This window comes from Bombyx mori, chromosome 5 (genome assembly GCF_030269925.1).
Source record: "Bombyx mori chromosome 5, ASM3026992v2".
Classification (NCBI taxonomy): domain Eukaryota; kingdom Metazoa; phylum Arthropoda; class Insecta; order Lepidoptera; family Bombycidae; genus Bombyx; species Bombyx mori.
The window spans coordinates 5203300-5228191 of NC_085111.1; the positions used below are offsets into that span (position 1 = coordinate 5203300).

A 24892-nucleotide genomic window follows, 5' to 3' on the forward strand; every position below is an offset into this window, starting at 1 on the left:
TTTTGTGTCCGCGCGGGTAGGTACCACCACCCTGCCTATTTCTGCCGTGAAGCAGTAGTGCGTTTCGGTTTGAAGGGCGGGGCAGCCGTTGTAACTATACTGAGATCTTAGAACTTATATCTCAAGGTGGGTGGAGCATTTACGTTGTAGATGTCTATGGGCTCCAGTAACCACTTAACACCAGGTGGGCTGTGAGCTCGTCCACCCATCTAAGATATAAAAAAACCATCTTCAAATTATCATTGAAAGATAATTGCTCTAAAACTGTATCAAATTAAGCTTCTTGTGTTCTTTTAAGAACGATGCTGACAGTATTGCAAAACCCAAAGTCATGTTCAAAACTGTAATAATAGAACAGTTTAAGGAATTGGATCTTCTTTTGTTATACAGAAAAAGTAATTCAGGCAAGAATACTTGTTGTTACAATAAAACAAAGGACTCAAAATATTTAATTACATTATATTTTACCAATTTGAAATAGATAACAAAAATACTTTAATTCGGCCGAGATTTTGACAACAACAACAGCGTTAAGGTCGTTTAAATCGTTATAGTTTTTTCATAGTTTAACATTATTAGTTCTTATCTCATTCCTATAAATCAATTTTCAGCTTTGGGTTCTCAAATCCAAACGATCAGTTAAAAAAATATTCGAACGTGTCATTTTATAATTAAATATTATATTGAATAAAATTGGATATTAGAAAATGTTTAGCCATAATTTTTGAAAACTTTAAAGACCAAAATGTAATCAAGCTGGTATTAGAGATTTTATTATGCGAACATTTGAAAATTAACGTGGATCGCTGAAAATTGCGTATAGAAATTTAATTTTATTTGAGATCTTATTAGTTTAGTTTTCGACTTTATACTTGGTGACTTTTCCGTTGTTATTGACAACTGTTTCTGCAGCTCTGTGATTCTTGACCTCTCCGTTGTCGTTCACAGACGAGGAGTACGAAGAAGACGAGACACTGACGAATTGATTACCGTCATTTGGCTGAGCACCTGAATAGCTCGTGTACTTGTTCACATTGGGCATGTTCTGTCAAAATAAATGATTATCAGAGAAATTCCAAAATTTAAGACACTGTAGTGTTTAAATTGTATAGGTGCGTCATTCTAGTTGTGAGTTCTTAAGCTACTGATGCTACGTTCAATGTCTGATAGAAGTCCAGCTCACTGAGTTTCAGTTTCTCAGTGGGTCGCGTTTCAGATCCGGTGATAGATTCTGCGAAGCACTGCTCTTGCTAGGATCAGTGTTAGCATCACTCCGGTTTGAGCCCCGTGAGCTCACCTACTAGTGAAGGTTATGCTGAAATAGCCTCTCAATGCTATCAGCTTAGGTAGGAATAAAAAAGATAGAAGTCAATATTTCGTAAAAGACATTGAGACAATTGAAGGGCTTGGCCATGCTCCTGCTATTATCGATATTCATGAGCAGCCATGACTGATTCACCATTAAATAGGTCATTTGCTCGTCGCCTTCGACGCGCTTAGTTCTTTGCATGTTTTTTTTATGGCTTTGATGGGTGGACGAGCTCACAGCCCACCTGGTGTTAAGTGGTTACTGGAGCCCATAGACATCTACAACGTAAATGCGCCGCCCACCTTGAGACATAAGTTCAGTATAGCTACAACGGTTGCCCCACCCATCAAATCGAAACGCATTACTGCTTCACGGTTGAAATAGGCAGGGCGGTGGTACCTACACGTGCGGACTCACAAGAGGTCCTACCACCAGCATGTTTTATAGCCTGATTTAATTTTACATTGGTACATGCAAACTTATCTATATTTATAAAAATGAATTGCTGTACGTTAGTCTAGCTAAAACTCCAGAACGGCTGGACCGATTTGGCTAATTTTGGTCTTAAATTATTTGTGGAAGTCCAGAGAAGGTTTAAAAGGTATGAAATATATGAAATTTCTCGGAATTAAATAAATATAACAATTTTGTTTGTCCTTTGATGTGTCCCCCATCGGACGGATTCCTTTTGTCTTTTATTTATCGATTGAGGCACTACGAAGTCTGCCGGGTCAGCTAGTGTTAAATATTTAACTAATTATTCGTCTAAAGTTTTGAACTTCTCGTGCCAGCTATTACCGAAACAACAAGATATATAAACCTCTTTGGTTCTGAAAAGATTATTCAAGCTGACGTAAAATCTTAATCGAGCTGAACAAACCATAATAGGTACTTCGAATAATAACATACGGGACATGTACCTATGTTTTTATACAGGACAATACGTAATGCCAATTAACTTTTTCGAAGATCTAACGAGACGAGAATAACCCACGATTAATATTTATATGCTACGTTTAAATCGTATTAAATATGTTTATAAAAATGAAGCTCATTTAAATTTAATAAACTTTTTAGTCACGACTATTCGGCGTGTCCGTGTCGAAATCCTATTTATGATTAAAAAGGGTAGTATGCGAATAAACAATTGAAAAACACACACAGAAGATAGATTACATTTATCTGCAGCGATTAATATGAAGTTACGTGTGGTTTTTGTCTGTTTACGAATAATTTTGTAATTACTTAAAACAATGTAAAACAAAGTTAAGGAACAAAGTACATAATTGAAAAAAATACGTGACTGTCATTGCCGAAGCTGTTCAAAGCGGAGTAGCTACGCTATTATACTACATATACATACATATTATTATGCAGAATAGGGATCGCAGCGCATAAAATAAAACTTCCACTGTTCCAAAATCGTCTGTTCTAGTAATTATTAATAATTAACACTTTTATTACGCCTTGCACATTTTTTACCCGTCTTCGCCATCTTCTTTTTCTCTATCATTCTGTCTGTCATTCTCTTCTCCCTTTCTTTCCGTTTTCTCTCACTTACATCTTAACGCTCCGTTTCACACTCTTTTCATATGTTCCGTTCTTACCAATCCTAAATATATATATTATACAAGACGGATATAATAGTATCGTTACAGTTAATTAGTACCTATTTTATTCCTTCATCAAATCGTTCCCTCACTAATAAAGAAATTGTAGCTTCGACAGCAACGCTATTTTAAAAGCCTTTATCATAATGTCGATAAGCCCCAGAACAGAATTAAATAACAAGAAATAATATTAACTAAATGATTGGTTTAACAATGTTTCACTAATGAGAGCACCGCACGAGTGGGTACCGCGATAGATAAATAAGTAACTGAGGACATATCGTGGATGTCTATGGGCTCCAGTAACCACTTAACACCAGGTGGGCTGGGGGCTCGCCCACCCATCTAAGCAATAAAAAAAAACATTTTTATTCCACGCTAGCTTCATATATCTGGCTTAACTTTTCAATTGAACGGTAATTACAAAATCCATAAAACTCTGAAGAGCTTATATCACGAATGGTTGAGAAAAAAATAATAATAATTGTATGGTTAGCAATCGCTTTTGTAGTCACCGTCCTTCAAAGTCAATGTAGGTAGGAGCAACGTTTTTATGCAACGCCTTTGGCTGTTTATTTTGATTTTAACAGAAAGATGACGTGTCTGATAATCGCAAGGATAAGATGCTCACGAGGATAATAAACAATGGGTCATGATATCACGGGGCTTGATCACACATACAGATTACGATATCGATTATTATAATAGATATCGATTATTATTATTATTTTATTGCTACTATAGATGGAAGAGCTTACAGCCCACCGGTGTTAAGTGGACACCGAAGCCCATAGACATGGACAACGTAAATTCCACCAACCCTCTTGAGATACGAGTTCTATATTTCAGATTTTAGAGCACAACGGCTGCCAAACTTTTTTTTTGCGGGTTTCATTTTTGATGTAGGATGTTATTTTCTTCAGCGTGGAAGCCATTCGTGAACATTTGATCAGCACGTATTACATTAGAAAAATTGGTACCTCTGCCCGCAGCCTTCGAACTTCGGCATAGCCGAATCGCTCGATACGAACGCACCGGGCGTATTATCTTTTTTATCCAACCTCTTCGTTTGTAGCCTGAGGCTATTCCAGCTCCTAGCTAGTAGGTAAACTCACTTGCTCAACCTGAGAGAATTTGCTAACACTAGCCCCAGCAAGAGCAGTGCTTCGCAGAATCTACCACCGAATCGGAATCACGACCCACTGAGAAGATCCGACGAGAAACTCAGTTGGCATCCTCTTATCCTTTAGTCCTCGACCTCTTATTTAGTAAACAAAAAATATGTCAAGACAATCTTGCTGCAAATTCGACTGGAGGCTAATTATTGTAACTTATAAACACTTATAAATAACCTATACTGGCTAATTAATTCACGGATAAACGCAAATTGCTAAATTGAAGAAAATGAAACAAGTATTATAGATAACGCTTCTGGGTTTTGTTTGGTATTTTATTAAATACATTTTACCATGGCATTGCCTGTTACAATACCGGATTCATGTACTCATCACCACTGCGTTAAAGACAGTGTTTCCAGAGATATTTTTTGCAACGTACCATCCGGCGATCCCTTTAGTGTTATCTGAACCTTATGACGTACATCACTCTCTTCAATTGAGTTTCTAAGAAGAGTTTCCAACACTATACAGCGACAATGTGTCCTGAATAAGTCTATAATCTGCGATCGACGATGATCACTCACTATTAAATTGATGGTATCATCAACTATTCACAAAAGCAGCTTTTAAGGCAACGAAAGTAAATTAAGACGTTGTAAAAAGTTTCAACACAGCTTACCGGATTAGGGGGATTAATGGAAGCAACTTGGTGACTGAAACCCGGGCCAGCCGCGGCTCCGGCGAACGCGCCGAACTGATTCGGATAGTTCTGCATCGCGGGGAACTGTTCGTCGGTGAATCCGGGCGATGGGAAATTAAATATCGGGAACCTGTCAAAACCGGGAATATAACCAGCCTGGTTCGATGTCAAATCGAACGCTTTTTGAGCGGCTTCGAACGCCAGCCTTTGGGCCTCGATGTTCGAGCTGAACGCCCTGTAATAACATAAAATCTATCTCTCAAATAATACAAAAGAAAAATTGCAAGAACTAATCAAGATAGCCAGTTAATTGGTAATGTATAGAAAATGAACATGCCTAATTTTTAAATAAGAACTTTTTGAATTTTACCTCTGTGGATATGATGGAAATGGTCTGAATGGTTCGAAACGTAGTGGTGTGTATGGAAAGAATGACTTCGTCCTGATGGGGGTGAATCTGAAAAATGGTCTAAAAAACATATATTAAAATTAATAATAATATAAAATGTTTTGGGTGAAATGAAAAAAACGATTTAATTAATTAAGTACTTTGGTTATTTCCATCACCGCCATTTTGGGGCTTGTTCCATAAGCAACAAGTTGAGTCGAACTATTGAGTTTTAGGACAAATAAAAACCAAAACATAGCGATCGTGAATTAAGCCCTATATAAATTATAAGATTGATTACCGACCACCGGCTACCACCACCTGAAGCCTCAGTTGAATGTAAATATATTGGTCTTACTCTCGTAACAGGTTTTCGAAGTTTCTAAAATATTCAGGGAAGAAATAATCCAAGTCTTGGAAGGACTCGGGTTGGAAATTTGGAGGAAAGTCGCCTTGTTTGTCGACGACAGCCCCGTCTTTCAGGCCGTATGTACCGCCGTACCTATTGCCTGATGAATCTTGATACGCGAAGGCACCGACTCCCCTGTTGTTGGGTAGAGCTGAAGAAAAAAAAAATTATGTTAATTGTTTTCTGCATACGATGGATGAATTAGGTATCTATTTTTATTTTTTCCTACCTAAGCTGATAGCCTTGAGAGGCTATATCAGCGTAGCCTTAACTAGTAGGTGAGCTCACGGGGCTCAAACCTGACGACGTTGCTAACACGAACCCTAGCAAGAGCCGTGCTTTGCAGAATCTACCATCGGATCGGAAACGCGACCCACTGAGAAGATCCGGCGAGAAACTCAGTGGGCTGTGTCTGAGGGTTAATTTACTCGTCGAGCCCTTCGTCACAAGCGACGGGTTCGACGAGAACGGTATCTAAATGTCCTGAGGTCACTATTAGCGTAGCTCTCAGTAACTGTGAAATATATTAATTAAACAAATCCATTGGAACTTGAAACAATAAAAATATTTTAAATGGGTCCAGAAATTACGAAGAAATCGGTGAATATAAATGAAAAATATATATAGTCAAACAAAAGGTCAGCTAAAAAGGTAAGTGATATATTTTAAGTCATTGACGACAAGTTGCTAATTCTATAACAAATATTTAGCTTTTTACACAAGAAATTAAATTTTAGGAATCGAAATTGAATAAAACAGTATTTTTACAGCAGTATTTTGGTTAAGTATTTATTTTGAAGTGATTGTCAATGTCATCGAGACTATTTAAATGAATGGAAAAAAAATACAGTTTAACTATATTATCTCTAAATTAATATTAACTATTATATTATTATTTTCAATTTTTTCCAAACCACCTATCTATCACGTTGAAATTAATTTTGTTGAATTAAATTGTCACTAACCAGCAGGTAGTTTCAATTTCTTCATAAAAAGTATTTGGATGGAAAACAATTAATGAATAATTTGATTTTAAAATCAAACAAATGTAGCATCGAAAACACACGTGACTTGTGAGTAAACATAATCAAGATCTCCAAACGTGAATCAAATTAATCTAATAGCGCTGTCTTGGAAAAACTGAGATCATTCATATCGGGAAAACCCAAACGATATGTGTTATTGTGTGTTGTTCTGGTGTTTCATAATATAGACTGTTTACTGTCCGACGAAGTTCAGTTGGAATCTGTATCTTTGTGAAAGGTAGTTGACATCCAAAGTACATAATTGTACAAATAGCTTATAGGCCATGTAATTGAATACACCATTTTCTGTAGTGATTTTTTTTGGAATGACGTTCCTTATGGGACTATGCGGAGGGGTGGCCTAATCGGGAAAAAACGTCCGTAACGTAAGATTTTTATTAGTAATGCACACAGTGTACGACTTAACTTTGTCATAATGTGCAAATTAGTAATTAATGACCACAGTATACGAGTTAACTTTGTAATAACGTACAAAAAATACCATATTTTTTTAACATTCATTGACCACGATCTCAGAGCTTTCGTTTGCGCAATACACTAACTCTTATGCAAACAACCGTGAATGAAGTGTATGTACCACAATAAGTTCGCACGTTACCGAATGACCGTGGATTGTTGCGAAACCTCCAGTTTTATTTTCTTTAAAACTCGAATAGAACTTTAAATTAATATTTTTATAATAAGGAACTCCGGTGTCCCACGACAACACACATCTTTTTTTTAATACCAGGAGTTTTGAATCTCATTAGTCACATAATTGGTAATCAATAAGTGCCTGAACTTCATCACCAACCGTAAGTTCTGTGGAATACGTTTTTCCGATAAATATAATTTAACGTGTAATTTAAACATTAAGAATCAACGCATTGATAAAGGTTTGCATCTCATTTAGTTAGGCTGTCACATTTCTAATGCCGGTGCACAGTGGACCACTTGGCTTTACGGCAAAGGGGCTTACGGTCCAGCAGTGGACAAAAAAAAACAAAAATTATGTTCACCGGGGTATAGAACTGTATTTTCAACTATATACTAGTCCGCGTGAAGTTGGAATAGCCCCTTAGGCCTCCAACGATCAGGTAGGGGAAAAAAATAACTGCAAACTGCGCTTAGTCCAACCTAAGTATTTCCCTATCACTTCTTTTTTTTTTATTGCGCTTGTAGGCAGACGAGCATACGGCCCACCTGATGGTGAGTGGTTACCGTCGCCCATGGACTTCAGCAATGCCAGGAGCAGAGCCAAGCCGCTTGCTACCTACATCCTTGATAGCCAATTTTTTAAATATTTAATGCTGCAACATCTGAATTTTTGCGGGAATAATCTTCTAAATTTACGAAATTTACCTAATTTTTGACCGTTATTAGGCCAGTTTTTCGCTTTTTGAATGTTATGTTTTTTTTAAATGCATATAATGCACACGATATAATGCACACGATTTGAAACTTTTAGGAACATTCTATCTATAATAGGTCTGTCGCATTCTCAATTCTATAGAAATAGAGTAGTGGCCACAGGGCGGTTGATTTTTATTACACGATGTTATTCCTTGACCATGGAAGTCAATCGTGAACATTTATTAAGTACGTATATCATCAGAAAATTTGATACACGCCTGCGGGATTCGAACACCCATGCATCGCTACGTACGAATGCACCGGACGTCTTATCCTTTAGGCCGCGACAACTTTCACACCTCACATCAGAACAATATTAAAATGCCAAGATTCGAACTTGCGATATCTTATATGAGAGAAACAACGATAATAATAATAATAAATAATACGAGAGAAACCAATTCCACTAGGCTACGAGTTGAAGCACCTACTTAAATAGAGACTGAGTAGATCAAATGTAACACTTAATGTCTGATTTTAAAAATAATATTGAGTCATGATTCACGCGCAGCCTTTTGTACAGAAGCGTGTAAATATTCAAACAAATTGAAACGACTACATCTTTAATGTTTATACATAGTTCAATTGTGAATTTTAATTTAAGTTCCACTAAGAATAATACGACTGATTGTATTGTGAATGGGTGTATAGAAAAAAGGACAAAAAGTATTTTACAGCCGTCGATGTTGAATGACAGGTGATTTTAACTTTTTTTTTATTGCGAGATTGGGTTAGCTCACGGGCTACCTTTTTTTTATTTGGAGTTAAATGGGTACCGTTATAAAATCCATAGATATGAGAACACGAATCAGGGCCCTGAGCTGCGATACTTTGAGTCAAATATATTTTTGTATGGAAACTATCGTCATCTTGTAACGGATGCCCCTAAGCTTATATTATGTTGTTAAAGTTAAGGCATTTAATTATTGTATAAGTAAACACAGAAAATAAAAATATTAATAAATCATACAAGTCTTCATTTGTTATAGACAAATTGGTTAAAATTTATCTTTATGAAAATTTGCAAAATAAAATAAAATATAGGATAGTTAATATGTTACTGCCATCTGCAGGAGCAATGAGAAACTAATCGAAGCGAAGCCATCTAGTGGCCGACGCCCGTAAACATTTTTGTTGAGTGCTTGAGTTGCTTATCTTTATCTAATTTTTGTGTATTAGGTATCTATGACACGAATGCTGAGGTGGAAGCATGGAGTTAATAAGTACTCTATGGGTGGAAGTCACAATTCTATATATTGTATAATTTATTTATTATGTTACATACATACATGTTATATTTAAATACACACTTTTTTGGGAACGGTGGCTCTTAAACGCAAATTGGCTTTGTCGATTATGTAGGACTCTTTTTAGTTTCGTCTAATAAAGAAAATGTTGACACACAAATGAACACAACGACGAATGAAGTTCATGTCAGAGCTAGAAGGTTAATTTGAATGGCAATATTTGATCCGATTACATATTTTTAATATATTGATTATGATATTATTGATTAGTCAAATTAGTTGACCCCGAACTTAGCACTACGTAGCTGTTACCTCAATCTACGAGGGTCGTGGGCTAGTTTCCCTTATCTACTGGGTTTTTTTTTTGAGTGTTTAATACCTAAATATACTTACATAATATTTGAACCTATATAATTATGTAAGTATGTAAACCAGTCTATGATTCCCATAGTACCGTGTTGCGCGGTGAGCAATTTTGTAGTTTATAAACAAAAAAGTATTTATTTTAATTCACTCTGAATTTATTTATCCTTTACAAGAATATAATGTTACACGAACAAAGTTAGGATGTTATAAGATTGAAGATTGATGTCGAACTCCTGAGCTTCAAGGATAAAGACAATATATATACAAATAATAGTTACTAAGCAATTAGTAAATGAGTCATTCAGACTATGAACCTTATTGGTAAACATATTTAGGATCTCAAAACAGCACAATTAGTAAATGATGTAGTAAGCAAGACAGGACAGGAGTAATGTGAGAGGAATACATATATATGTAACAACCGGTAATGTATAGTTTGCGACCAGATAACAGTGTGACTTGTCCATGGTTATTATCTATATATTAATAAGTGAAGCAAAAACTTTGTAGGTACCCCTTTTTACGAAAATTACGCGGACGGAGGAGTATGCATTTTTCCACAGTTATAGTTTATAAAGAGAAGGAGTGCAGAGATAATATTATTTTAAAATTTTGCACAAAATAGTGCACACACTACAATGTATTTGATACACACACGCCTATATACTCTTTTGTTTATTTAAAGTCTGTGGTCAGATTGAAAATATATTAATAGGTACCTACTGTTTGTCTTTATTATTATTTGTCTATAGTGTAGCGAAGTACTTGTAGTTGGCGAAATATGTAATTGTAGAAGTACGTTTAAAGTTATAATTTCAATGAATTATAGTCGAATTTCATTATTACCCAACTGACATCATATTCCGCCTTAAGTAACAAAGTACAAAGTAAGTAAGTAATAATGACAGATCATAGAAACACAGTGTGAAGAAACACTGTGTTTCTATGATCTGTGGTAATAATAATGGTTGTCCCACAAGAGTAGTGGCTAGCTAGGTAAATAACTAACTATCTACGTACCTACCGCTTGCTTGACTTTGAATAGTCTGGGAAATATCGCGTTCACCTTATTGGTATTAATAGTAATAATGAACCTAGAAAACAAGTATAGTAGTTTACCAAAAAAGCAAGCCAATTCAAGATCTTTGTCATTTATATTTTATATGTTAGATAAGGGAGTAACCATTATATATTAAATTCTTTAACTGGTTTTCTGCTTTAAAAAAATCACGAATCTCAAACAATTCTAGCGTAGTTGTAGTATTTATGACTGCTGGATGTGGTAATTGTTTGCATTTAATTAATTACGAACAAAAATTTTCTAAAGCTAATTTTGGTATTATATTAATAACGGCTTAAAAATATTTTGGAAAGTACCTACTGTATTCATGAAATCAATGCGATGTAAACAATAAGTAATATAACCGATCTCACCTTGAACAATACAATACCGAACGCGCAAACGGGGAACATTAACTAAAAGTCATACATTGATGAGTAATGTATTTGTAAAACACAATTTAGAATGTTCTAGAAATGCGCGAGCATCTATTGGTCTATAGACGAGTCGATTTTAATACCCTATAACAACAACAAAATGACATGACTGACGAATTGTTTGACATTTGATAATTGTCCAATACGTTACATAATATAGGTAAACATAAAGGGTTTAATAAACAATTTAAATTTGGAATTACCTGATGAATTAAACTACGGCAGACGTTTTGACAACGAACCCTCCGAAGGCAGACTAAAAATATTTACGGCTCGTGCATGTACTTATGACAAGGCAATGACTAAGATTAAATGAGACCAGGCAAATACGCAGTATCGATTTTGTCACAAAATAAATAAATAATACATTTGTAAAATTCGTTAATGATGTCAGTCTGATTTTTTTTATTGCTTAAATGGGTGGACGAGCTCACAGCCCACCTTGTGTTAAGTGGTTACTGGAGCCCATAGATATCTACAACGTAAATGCATCACCCACCTTAAGATATAAGCTCTGAGGTCTCAGTATAGTTACAACGGCTGCCCCATTCTTCAAGCCGAAACATCATTTTATTAATATAATTGGGTAAAAATAAAGAACATTTTTGATTAGATTCCTTAGCGTCATTTTTCAATAGATTATTTTTATTCTTATAATATATCGACTAACAAGTTTAAACGTACGCAATCGAAGTATTTAGAAATACTTAACAAGTCGTTTGTTTAAATAATTCTAATATTTTAATTTGTCTTCTCTGTATTTCCAATTCTTTGTTTCGTTCATATTACTTGCTAGTACTGCAATTAATTTCACTAGAATCAAGAGCAGAATACCAATAATTTGACACCAGTATCGTTTTTAAACAATCGACAATAAGTAAGTTATTTATCTATTTTATTGCATAGCTTGCTAATAAAAGAAAAAAACTAATAATCTATATGGTATACGTGAAATAGTATTATTAAGTTATAATTTTCGAAATTAAAACCCGAAATGGTATTGGTATGTTTTAGAAACTTTGCAACCATTTTAGGATACGATTTCAATAAATAAAGGTATAACTATTTGAATGTAACACCCCAAAATTTCAAAGAAAAACAATAGATGCCTATAAAGACGTCGTGGCCTGAAGAATCAAACGCCCGGTGTATTCGTGTCGAGCTATTATACTATTGTACTGGTTTATGCGGTGTTTAAATCTCACAAGCAGTTTTTTTGGGTACTAAATAATGAAATACTAACTAAGAAACGTTCACAAAGGACCGGGGACTACCACGGCGCAGAAATATCATCGTATATTAAAAATCAAACCCGCAAAAATTATATTTTGCGTAATTACTTTTGGCAATGCTATAATTAAAATAAATTATCGTGTAGTTAAATGAAAACTGATATATTAATCTCTATTATTGCGGTCCCGCTCGGCTAAATGACATCATTATTCTAATTTGTCGCGAAGCAGTCAGCTTTTCCACCCTTTAAGCTGGATGCATGACTAATAATACAACTAATAATAGCTCTTGAAAGCTCTAGAGTCTAGAGACCACGTGTATTAAGCTGGATGGTTAATCTCACATTATGATGTCTGCGGGCCATGGCAACTTTTTAATTCTAAGTGAGCTCTTATTATTTGGTTATAGATTTAGTTTCTAGTGTTAAGTGGAGATAAAACTATTTTTTCATTCTAAGGTTATTAAAAACTTAAATAAATAATCAAAGACAAATTATTCTATTCCTATTTATTTAATTTTTAATAAAACGGCTCGTTACCTATTTAAGCTCAGTTTGTGAACTGACTTTTTGTTTTTGTATCATCGAGATTTAGCGCTAATTTATAAAAAAAAGGAAACATTTCTTTTCTTCCTCTAAGCTAGAAAAATCAATAATACAATAAAAAAATCTCATACATAAATACATTTCAATCTTGATTCAGTTATTCTAGCCGAATTTCGAATATTGGACGAACAATAAAATAATTATAACAGATATAGACAAGATAATTCTTTTAATGAAGTTAATCAATAATTCTATTAGAAGCTTCCAGTAGACTAAAACTACCTAGCCGCTGTAACAGTCGGTTTGTATAGCAAATTGAATTGAATTTAATCTAGGTACATAATGCTCATTTTCATCCGGTTCGGTGTAGTAATTAAGATAACTTTTGAATTTTAAGATGTAGCGTTTTTGTTCATTACAGAAAAAATATTGCAAAGAGTTTCATGAGTTTGGAAAATTCACTGTTTTATGTTTTAATGAAGTGGTATTATTGTTTTGTTTTTGTCGATGGTTTTAAGACTTAACATTTTTGGTGTTCTCTGAAAAGGTTTATGTGAAAAAAATTAATTATCTTCACCCGCTCAGATTTATTACTAGTAATTTGTTTAAAAAAATCACGTGTTTTAAATTCAGTGTGAATTTTGCCATGTCCAATAATATGATAATTTAAAACGTGACACATTTTACTGATGCAAATCTTTTTTATAGGTTTTGAAGACAAAAATACAAACAAGAGCGCAGTTTAATGTTACGAAATTGAATGTATGTGTGATGTTCATAATTGGGAAAATTTAACAACAAAAAGTTAAGAAGAGGAATTTTCCTCAAGTATTATTAAAGGTTTATTTGACTTTTTTTAACGCTAATTCTCAATTTTAGCGCCATTACGTCTGTTCATAAAGTACTTACCCTACAAGTACATGTCGAACTGTGTACATTTGTTATTTGTAACAACATATAATAAACACGAAGGACCATAAATTTTAGAACTTCTTGCTACAATAGGGACACGCAAAAGTATTATTTTAAAATGGACGAGAAATTACTGATTAATGCGAATGCGTGACGGAGTTAATGGAAACAAAGGCCTTGTTCATTTAAAAAAGAGAACCCATTTATGTATTAAATATATCAATGAGAGTATAACAATTAAAAGAAATGTAAAATCTCGAAATCAATTCAACATATTTATTTAACAAATTAAATAGCATTAAATAATTAATTTATGTATAGTATTATTATAATTTAATAGTGTGACAAATTCACGGAATTCAATTATCGACTGTTGTGAATATTCATTGATATTTTGTTAATAAAAATAACACAGTATAAATTGAATAAGCATAACGTAATTCATTGTTGTTGAATTTCGATCAATAAAACGTACCTACGTTATTAATTTTAACTAAACAATTAATTGTATACAAAATATATCCATCTTTATTGTACTGAGCTATAGGTTAATAAATTATAACATTATCATCTATGTCTCTTCTGTTATGATAGAAACTTGTAGAAAGTAAACTTGTTTTACAACAACTAAGAAACCAATTTATATTCTTATTTTGAGAAATTTTTTACTTTATTTCAATGGGATTAATAAACTTTTTATCATGTGCCACTTATGTACTTAATTCATTTCTTGTGTTGGCTAAATAGGTAGACGCGCTCTCGATCACATTCGCCTGATGTTTAGCGTTTACTGCAGACTATGCTGACTGCATTCTGAATGCAGTAGCTCTCACACAGGCTCACAGCTCACCTGGTGTTAAGTGGTTATTGGTGTCCATAGGCTCCGACAACGTAAATTTCACCACGAGACAGTCATGAGTTCTAACTATCAGTTTTTCCAATACAGTAAAACAAGAGGAGTCGTCATACCCCCTTTCGGGCACGGAACGGGCCTCGGGGCGAACCCCACTGCCCGGGCAGAAGCTCCCTGCCACACAGGGCAGGGGTGATATGGGTGCAGGATGACATGAAGGGGGGATTGCTCGCAGCGTGGATACAGTAATAATTCTAATAGTGATCTCTTCTCACTTTCTGGCTAAGTGTCTTTTAAGCTACAATATAAGTTATTGGATCTCCAATTGTCTTCTGTTTGTCGCGGTATCCAAGACAAATCCGCTTTCGTGTTAAAGCAGTTGTGGATCCTGGTTCCACAGGAATTACAATGGACGTGACAGACAAATATTCAATGACTCGTTTATAATAATCAAACGCGCTTATAATTTTTAATCCGTTTTAATGGTTATACGAATTTTTAAAACAAACGTTAAATATCGAAGAGCTTTTCATTGTTGTTTTTATTATTTTCTTTATATTTATTAATTAAATTTAAAATTGGGATGGAGTAATAAAATTGTTCTATCCTAATAAGGCGCGTGTCTAATACATTCTTGATATGGTAATTAAGCTATTGGCCGTTAAACGAGTGGGTGTGTTTCTTTTAGTTTTCATCTAAAAGCAAAGGCTTGTTCGAAAGTTTAATTTCTAATCGATTTATGTTGTGAAGGTTCCGTATTGCCTCGATGCGTTCCAGTTTGTGTTCCAGATGGTCGTTACTCAAAACTATAATATCGACCTCATGTGTCAAGGAGCATTTTAGTGTAACATGTGACCTACGATTTATAAAAGCTACCGACATACTACGAGCAAGCGAACTAGGAATCATAATTTAAGATATAATATAAGATATAAGTTACTGGTGGTAGGACCTCTTGTGAGTCCGCACGGGTAGGTATCACCACCCTGCCTATTTCTGCCGTGAAGCAGTAATTCGTTTCGGTTCGAAGGGCGGGGCAGCCGTTGTAACTATACTGAGACCTTAGAACTCATATCTCAAGGTGGGTGGCGCATTTAAGTTGTAGTTGTCTAAGGCTTCCATCTCAGCAATAAATAAATAAAAAGATAACCTATATACAGACATTATAAGATTCACTGAATTATTTATGAATTAATTATTATAAGTTATGAATTAATTATTATAAGATTGATAGACTTTTTTATGAATGTATATGGAACTTAATGTGTGCGTTAAATGGCGTTGAAATTTTAAATCAATGAAATAAACAGGTGATTTAAATCGTAAAATTGCTTGTTTAATGAGGACGATGAAATTGGTCTTAATATATTATTTGAGCACCGACAATGGCTCAACAATGAATTATTAAATCAGTTCCCATGAGTAATCTCTAACAAAACATCTATAATCTATTGCAATTGTTATTCTAATGACTTCTTGATTCGTGAGAGTTGAATGAACTCGGGATTTTGGCAATTAAATAGCAATTTTAAAATATCTAAATTTGAGGGTAGGCTGACTACATTTATTATTTGAGAATTTATGTTTAATGTACTGTCTGAATGTACTTTTGAGTTATCCCAATATTTAGTTCAATTGTTGTATTTAACTCTTGAAACGAAATTTCCTAAGCCCTGTGATGTTCTTCTTCCAACACTCTCAAAGGAACTCTCAGCGGTAGGCAACGTGTTGGTTGTGGACGTCAACATTGAAATTGCTGACATCTAAAGCAAAATATAGGATACTTTTAAATTGAATGTGCACTATATGACACAAGTGGGTATACACCATGACCCGCACCAGCAACTAAGAGTCAAGTGCACGGTCACTTATCTGCGTCGTGTCAACGATCGTGACCCAGTTTTATAGATACTCTCCATTATGAAGACGGATACATTTTTATGACAAATTGTGACGTAAGATTATTATAACGGTGCTTCAAAACGTCTCTGTGCATTTTAGTGTACGTCGATGCTCTGGCAGCAGATATGATAAATAGAAATCAGCTCCACGATTCGCTGTCAAATCCGCTTATTTTATACTTAAAATTATTACTGGTGGTACATATTTAGGGAATGTTGTATGGGTATTTTAAAACTATGTGTCGGTGTCGCTTTCTGCTGTTGGAGGTCATTCAATACGGGTCACTGCGCTAGTTCAGTGCGTATTTAATTTTTAATACTGCTGATGTGCACATATGCTGACGGCTTACTTAAAAGACCTACATTTTTTAAATTACGTTCTAGAATTATACTTAAAACTGTTCTTACCGTTTAATCTGACGTACCGTAAATTTTATTTTAATTATATTCACTACTCGCGATAAAGGAATAAGATACTATCTAGTAAATGCATATATTTCTTAAAAAATATATATTTTTGTTTAGCAATCTATTGTTAGATGTGACCTTTGTCCTCAGCATTGGCGCAGATTATAGACAAACCTGATACCGAGCTGCAAAGAGTATGCGTAAATGCGATTCGCATAACTTCAAATTGCATATTATCGTTTTGAACATAACAATATCTACATTGCTTTTAATAAATTTTTTAAAGTTAATTTAAATTTTCACCCGATGTTACCGGAACTTCGAATATAAGCTCGAAATTTTAATTGTATTGTATAACAGCAGTCTAACCCTTCAATCCGGAATATACACAAACTAGCGACCCGCCCTCGCTTCGCTTCGGAAACTGTAATTTATTATTGATTTCTTCACTATTTAATGTATGTTATTATACATATAAACCTTTCTCTTCAATCACTCTATCTATTAAAAGAAACCGCATCAAAATCCGTTGCGTAGTTTTAAAGATTTAAGCATAACATAGGGACAGAGAAAGCGACTTTGTTTTATACTATGTAGTGATATATATATACGGTATACGGTTTTATTAAACGACGTCTTGCCTTCATGGTGGAAGTCAGCCGTGAAGAATTTATTATTATTATGTTCACTGGTGGTAGGACCTCGTGAGAGTCCGCACGGGTAGGTACCACCACCCCGCCTATTTCCGCCGTGAAGCAGTAATGCGTTTCGGTTCGAAGGGTGGGGTAGCCGTTGTAACTATACTGAGACCTTAGAACTTATATCTCAAGGTGGGTGGCGCATTTACGTTGTAGATGTCTATGGGTTCCAGTAACCACTTAACACCAGGTGGGCTGTGAGCTCGTCCACCCACCTAAGCAATAAAAAAAAAAAAGGTACTCCGTATTTACGAATACGATGATTACGTTGCGTTCTAAAATTAAAATATTATTTTAATTCGTTATTCAGTTGTTATTTTGATCACGCCCATTTAAAATTGGAATTCATTTGATTACAGCCTCCGCATGATGTTACAATTCTTGTCTGCGTGTCTTCATTATAATTTTTGGGATTGTTCTGAGCATATCTACGATACGAGCATAATATGCCTTAAATTACGTTTTTACGGTAAGTACACAATTAAGATTCATAGATAATTTTATTCTCTCACTTTTCGTTACTACCCGTAGTATAATTATTAATTATGTTTTCTTAACACCATATTCTAAATACAAAATGTTCTGAAGTTTGTTTAGTGTTGATATCTGGTACAGCACCAAAATGATTTCAAGACGTATTATTATGTTCCTTTTATGGGTTTTTGTGTATGTGATCCTATTAAAATTTAACGCATCAAAAAAACAATTCAAACTTCGATTAAAAAACTACTGACGAGTCTAAATATAAGTTAAAAACTAAAACTTTCTATTAAGCTGAATTAAATGTCTCCATCACATTATAATGGAACAAAATACAAAACAAAAATAATCATATAAATATTTATTATATTAACTACGATACTCTAATGCAATCTCGACATAAACACTGATCTATGACAATGAAGTTTTTTTTCTATTCTATTCTATCAGCAAAGCAGTTTAAAACCATACCTCAACAAATCGATTATCATACAAAACTCACCGTTTCCAACAGCCAACACCAAACAAATGGCACAAACCATTAATATATTCCTCATATTTAATTCACACAAGCATGTACCTTCCAAATTAGTTGTGTACTATAAAAATTCACGATGACTAATATTGAATATAAAGAACTTCTGACACACACGGGCAGCCTCTTCGATAGACCAACTAAATATGTTTAAAGTTGGATCCTTGCAGACTAATAAATGGTTTTCTCTCGCTTATCAGGAATGCTTACAATTTAAAATCATCATTTTTGTTATACGATTTTGAGTCTTATGTTTTCTACGTAGCGTATGTTGGGTTTTGTTTGATGTTCTCTTGAAGGTAGATGTTTGTAAGCATCCGGGGGCAATGTCAGTCTGGGCAAGGGCTTCATTGTGCATCATAGGAGTAAAGTAAGTCGCGAATCCGAAACAGGAATAAACTAATAATCTAACATAAACAGAAAGTAATATTCATTTACTAAGCTAAGCATTAATAAGGTTTAATTTTAGTTTCATATCATTTGAAGTCGTCGTGGCCTGGTCGTATCTTGCGATGCACGGGTATTCGAATCCCGCAGGAAAGTACCAAATTTTCTAATGAAATACGTGCCTAACAAATGTTCACGATTGACTTTCAAGGTGAAAGGGTAACGTCATGTAATAAAAATCAAACACCCAACATTATAATTTGAGTGATTATTGAAGCTAGGACGTGTTGTGAGTCCGCACGAGTAGGTACCACCACTCTGCCTATTTCTGCCGTGAAGCAATAATGCGGTTCAGTTTGAAGGGTAGGGTAGCCGTTGTACTGTCGTATAATTGAGTCGTCTATTATCAAAGGTGGCAATCTGTGCATTTGGACAAAAAAATGTTATTGATATGTCAATACAGATTGATTTGAATATAATCGTCTCCTTCAAAGAATACTGTTCAAAACCTGCATTAAATAAAGGTTAATAGTTAACCTGTTATTTATCTAAGATGTCGTTCAGAAGAGTTTTGTGACTGCCAATGGAATACAAAGTCAATAATTCGTTTTTCTGATTTACCAATAATTGTCCAAAAGTCACATTGTCGGCTTTGATAATAGTCGACTCAATTACAACAGTCGAAAAATACAACAATTTTGTAAACGACAAATTAAACCCTAATTGATTTTTCAAGACAGCATTAAAAAATTTATAAATGTAAATGAAGCGTTTTGTAGGATAATAATTTTATTAAATTCAAATTGACTATTGAATAATATAACTATACAATAGTTGTATCAAAATTTGTAAACAATGGTTTCGGTTTTTTTTCTTTTTTTAATGATGATGAGTTTTATTAGATATAAGATCTAGTTAATGAGTCGTGAGTTCAAACTGGTCCCGTTTAATTGATGTTATCGATAGGAATGACGCGTATGCATTTATATAATGTTTATTCTAACTCGATGCGCAGAAACAGTTTAAATAACAAAATAATTATACCTACTATGGTTATTATTAAATGTTTGATTATTACCTACTATGGTTATTATTGAATGTATGTTTGAATATTGATTTTTTTTCCTACATATGCTGATAGCCTTGAGAGGCTATATCAGCGATACCATAGCGTGTAGGTGAGCTCTCGGGACTCAAACCGGAGGTGTTGCTAAAACTGGCCCTAGTAAGAGCAGTGCTTCGCAGAATCTACCACCGGATCGGAAACCCGATCCACTGAGAAGATCCGGCGAGAAACTCAGTGGGCTGTGTTTGTGGGTTAATTCGCTCGTCGAGCCCTTCGTCGCATGCGACGGGTTCGACGAGGACGGCGACCGGTGCTTGTGGTACCTAGAAGCACCGTTAATGGATCGGGGATCGGAACATACTCCCCAGTGACCAATTAACCATCCTTTCCTCGAAGGGCACTATGGATGAACGCAGTGGTTCCAGTTAGTAAGAATGCGCTCTACTCTGATGGCCCATTGTGAGATGTTAAACAGCAATCACATTAAATTAAATTATTGAATACTAGCAACCCGCCCTCGCTTCGCTTCGGAAACATTAAAACACACATGAAACAAAAAAAATAAAAAATAAAAAAAAAGTAGCCTATGTTCATCAGGGACAATGTCGGCTTCTAATAGAAAAAGAATTTTTCAAATCGGTCCAGTAGTTTCGGAGCCTATTCGAAACAAACAAACAAACAAACAAATCTTTCCTCTTTATAATATTAAGTATAGACATTCGTTTAAAAACACGTTCAAAATCAGCGACGAGGTAAACTAAGACAAATAGCGTGCGCGTAATCATTTTATCTTATAAATGCAACGCAGGGAGCATCTCGTGTCATGGCACATTGATATACTATACACAAATGCTATGAGAAGGTCGAACGTGTCTTAATATCAATCACTAGTGATATTATTTTGTTACGTAACATTAATATATTTATTGAATATGAAAATCAACAACGTGATTTCGGTTTTTTTGATCAGGTTTAATTGTATTTATTCTTTACTAGCGGCCCGCCCCGGCCTCGCTTAGGAAGTAGCGCACGCGATGTAAAGCATTTTAAGTAATTTTTTTACACATTGGGTTACATTATTGGAGTTTCAGTAAGGATCCCTATTTTTTTTGAAAATCTAATAAATCTAGCCTATGTCACCCGGGGAGAGCATAGCTTTTCAACAGTGAAAGAAATTTTTAAAACGGTTCAGCAGTTTCGGAGCCTATTCAATACAAACAAACAAACAAATCTTTCCTCTTTATAATATTAGTATAGATTATTTGCTCATAGGCTTAGAGCACGATCAGGACTCGATTTCGGGCTGTGAGTTTTTTCGTCAAACAATTAATACCTCTGTTTTTGAAAATCTATTCTATTTATCAATTTAAAAACCACCTTTTTTATTATCATTCTGTCTAGAGACAGGGAGATTGTGAGAAGCGAAATTTACGGAAATTATTAATACGGTTTTATTGATTATTGATATACGGGAATTTACGGGAATTATCACTTATTTCTCGTCGAACGCCCTTTGTTTCATCATTCCTCTATTAGTTTACATAATATTAGTTTCATTGTTATTTAGAAGTTTTTTTGCCGTTAAAAGCTTTTATGATTCTTGAAGTGAATTCTATACATACATATATGTATTTGAATTGCAAAAATATTTTAATTAAAGTAATTAAAGTTAAACATCTCTCATTCCACGATCTTAACATAGTATTTTTTTATAGTTATGGGTATCGGATACCCACGTACAAGACAAAAAGTCCTTTGTCCACAAGACAAAAAAATAATATTAAAACTACGACTATTTTTTGCAACGAAACAGTCAGTCACACTTTTTGGTTTAAAATACAAACAAAGTAATTTAAAGTTCGACTTTTGTCTCACTTTTGAGAGTGGTTGAAATTAGGATTTAAGGTCTATTGGCTCGTAAGCACTTAACGCCATCCTGTTCTTCGTGAACCCGAGAACTCATTTAGTGTCATAAAAATATTCGAATACTAAATATTAAAAAAAAAGCACTGATTACGATCTGGAATTGATCTCGGTCTCCGGGGCAAAACCGATCTGAATTTTGTTTTATCCACATAATTTAAATGTATGTATTTTTTATGCAGATCAATGGATCTGTAAAAATAATATGTGGTGATTTGTTTTTTTTTTAAAATATTTTGACAAATAATTCGTTGTTTGAAAACTTTTAAGTGTTCTTCGATTTAGTTTTCTGAAATCTCAACGTTTCAGACTTCACTTTCAATATTTAATTGTAACATACAAAACAATATTTCATTTTTCTTCACCGCATCAGATTCTCAATTCGCATAAATGTACACATACGTATTTAAGTCAATAGCAAAAAAAACCAGCCCTCTGAGTTTCTCGCCGGACCTTCTCAGTACCCACTTAGAAGATCCGGCGCGTTTCCGATCCGATGGTAGATTCTGCGAAGAACTGCTCTTGCTAGGGCCAGTGTTAGCAACACTCCCGGTTTGAGCCCCGTGAGCTCACCTACACGTCAAGGAGAAGCTGAAATAGCCTCTCAAGGCTATCAGCATAGCTAGGGAAAAAAAGCAGAAATAATAGTAAACTATTGTTTAACAACAAAATATTGCTGCATTTGAAATTGAAAGATGCTAGCTGAACTAAAAAGTAGAGCATAATCAAATTCTTCTATCCAACGATAGGTACTGGGACTGCGGGAGTTTTAGAGGGGAATTAGGGTTCGGTTCCAGAGAAGGAGCTAGAGAAACGGCAATTATATCCAAGGACGGCAACAGGCGTGTACACGCTACGCACATAATTCTTGGCACAAAACGCTATGGTGCTGTCAGCATTAATCCTGAAGTGATGAGCGTAATCGGACAATAGTCCCCAGTGACCAATTAACCATCCATCCATCCATGGGTCCAAGCCGGTTTCGGCCACGGCGACCAAGATTTTCTGTTTAAGAAGAAGAAGAAGGGTCGTCGTAACCCCTGACGGGGGCACGGAACGGGCCTCAGGGCAAACCCCACTGCCCGGGCTGAAACTCCCTGCCACACAGGGCAGGGGTGATGTGGATGCAAGATGATATACTAAGGGGGGGGCTGCTCGTTATGCGCGTCTCGGCGCACTACATCGACAAAATATAGATACATATATATAATAACGATGGGCTGATGTTCTGCGTGGAGGAACGATGCCCGTGGACGACGCACCCCGGCGCCGGCTGCTGTCCTCTGCTTCCTAAAGCTATATATATATTTATATATATATATATATATTTTTTTTTTTTCCTAACTACTAACTATAACTAACTAAAACTAAACTACTATACTAACTATTTACAAAATGTACAAAGCCGGGACAACAGTCAGCACCGTGGGGCCCGCCACCGGCCCCATGCCGCGGCCCCACCTCTACAAACCAGAGGAGGAGCCGCGGCACTAGTTTGGCGCTCACCCGTTCTGGGCTCCCCAAAAGGGGAAGACCATCGCGGGGAGGGACCGATTTAAACACTCCCCAGACGGGGGAGTGGTCCACCCAACGGGGGTGGGAAATGGGTCCCCATAAGGGGGCACCCCAACGATGTGGGGAGAAATGAAGAGCGTGGACAGCTCAGTCCCATGGGGGCACTCATTATGAGCACTCCCATATCACTCCGGTTAAGCCGACTATCTTACCATAGCCGGGGGTTCCAGTAGCTCCCTTGGTAGCGCCAAACCATCGGGTGGTCTAGCGTGCAAGGGAGCTAAATTGTGGAGATGCTCGTGGGGTCCACCGTCAGCCCGCTCGTAAAGATTACGAGCTAGCCTCCGGATGAACTCCTCGAGCGACTCCACATCCAGATCCCGGGCGATTACGGCATTACTGACGTAACGCCCTGCTCCGACTATCGTGCGAAGAGCCAGATTCTGCTGGGCCTGTAACTTCACCCGCGTGACCTGCGGGATGAGGTGATACCAGGCCGCAGCTGCGTACGTGATACGGGAACGGACATACGTCTTATAAATGCCGAGCTTAGTCCTGACCGGCAACCTGGAGGCCAACACCGGCCGGAGGAGGAATCTCGCGTAGCGAGCGGCCGCCAACGCCGACATGGCGTGGGCGGTCATCCTCAAACTCCGGTCGATATCGACCCCCAAGTACCGGACGCTGGATCTAAACTCGACATTAGCGCCACGGAGACTGAGCTGTCCCGGGACGACTGTTGTGCGGACCGGACCGAAGAGAATAGCCGCAGTCTTCCCCACGTTGACCGCGACCCTCCATCGGTCCAGCCACTGGGGCAGTAAGTCCAATAACCTCTGCATCCTCGAAATGGCCGCAGAGGGGAAGTTGGATGACGCGAAGTAGGCGCTGTCGTCGGCAAACAGCGCCAACTTCACGTCGGCTTCCCACGCTTCGAAGTTGCCCTCGAGCGTGGGAATATCGTTGGTATAGAGAGCGTAGAGGAATGGTGCCAGGACGCTCCCCTGCGGAACTCCGGCCGTGAAAAAATGTGGAACGCTTCACGATTTTGCGTGTCATCCTTGCGCAGGGGCCATGCTAATCTTCTCTGTATCGTTCCAATTTTAGTATATGTACTGCCGAAGCAAGTACTTTTCTGTTTAAGATCTTAAAAGCTAATATCCGCGTCTTTCATGCGCTCTAATATGGCTATGGTAGCCTATCTTGTTCTTAAACGTGCGCAAACAGAAGCTACGCGTAAGAACACAACCCAAGAAGTTGTAAAAAATCGTGTATGGCGGTCTATTTTTCAGTTTATTTATTTATTTATTCCATTCAATACAAAGTCAGGCTTACAGTTTGCACCAAAACGCCTA

General features: G+C 36.0%; 1 protein-coding gene and 1 non-coding gene across 6 annotated transcripts; both read right to left on the reverse strand.

Moving 5' to 3' along the window:
* Positions 1-439: 439 nt before the first annotated feature.
* Positions 440-18986, reverse strand: LOC101741178 (uncharacterized). 5 transcript variants are annotated; one of them, XM_004932325.4, is made up of 5 exons: positions 18614-18830; positions 5484-5685; positions 5108-5206; positions 4717-4867; positions 440-1045 (listed from the first exon to the last, which is right to left on the reverse strand). In XM_004932325.4, the coding sequence occupies exons 1-5, from the start codon at positions 18666-18668 to the stop codon at positions 854-856; spliced, it is 699 nt and encodes a 232-aa protein (XP_004932382.2). In that variant the 5' UTR covers positions 18669-18830; the 3' UTR covers positions 440-853. The 5 variants fall into 5 exon arrangements, with proteins under 5 accessions (XP_004932382.2, XP_004932380.2, XP_004932383.1 ...); XM_004932323.4 differs by having other exon boundaries at positions 4717-4972; XM_004932326.4 differs by having other exon boundaries at positions 4717-4972; positions 5628-5685; positions 18614-18801.
* Positions 18987-24561: 5575 nt separating this feature from the next.
* LOC119628590 (U6 spliceosomal RNA) lies at positions 24562-24668 on the reverse strand. Its single transcript, XR_005244754.1, has one exon. It is a non-coding gene; the product is annotated as a U6 spliceosomal RNA (small nuclear RNA).
* Positions 24669-24892: the final 224 nt, after the last annotated feature.

Excerpts from the sequence above, each read along its gene's own strand:
- LOC101741178 (XM_004932323.4), bottom strand. The coding sequence starts at position 18,668 with ATGAGGAATATATTAATGGTTTGTGCCATTTGTTTGGTGTTGGCTGTT. Across the intron at positions 5,207-5,483 it reads TTCGAAAACCTGTTACGAGA|ACCATTTTTCAGATTCACCC; the intron begins GTAAGACCAATA and ends TATGTTTTTTAG. Across the intron at positions 1,046-4,716 it reads CCATTAATCCCCCTAATCCG|AACATGCCCAATGTGAACAA; the intron begins GTAAGCTGTGTT and ends TTATTTTGACAG.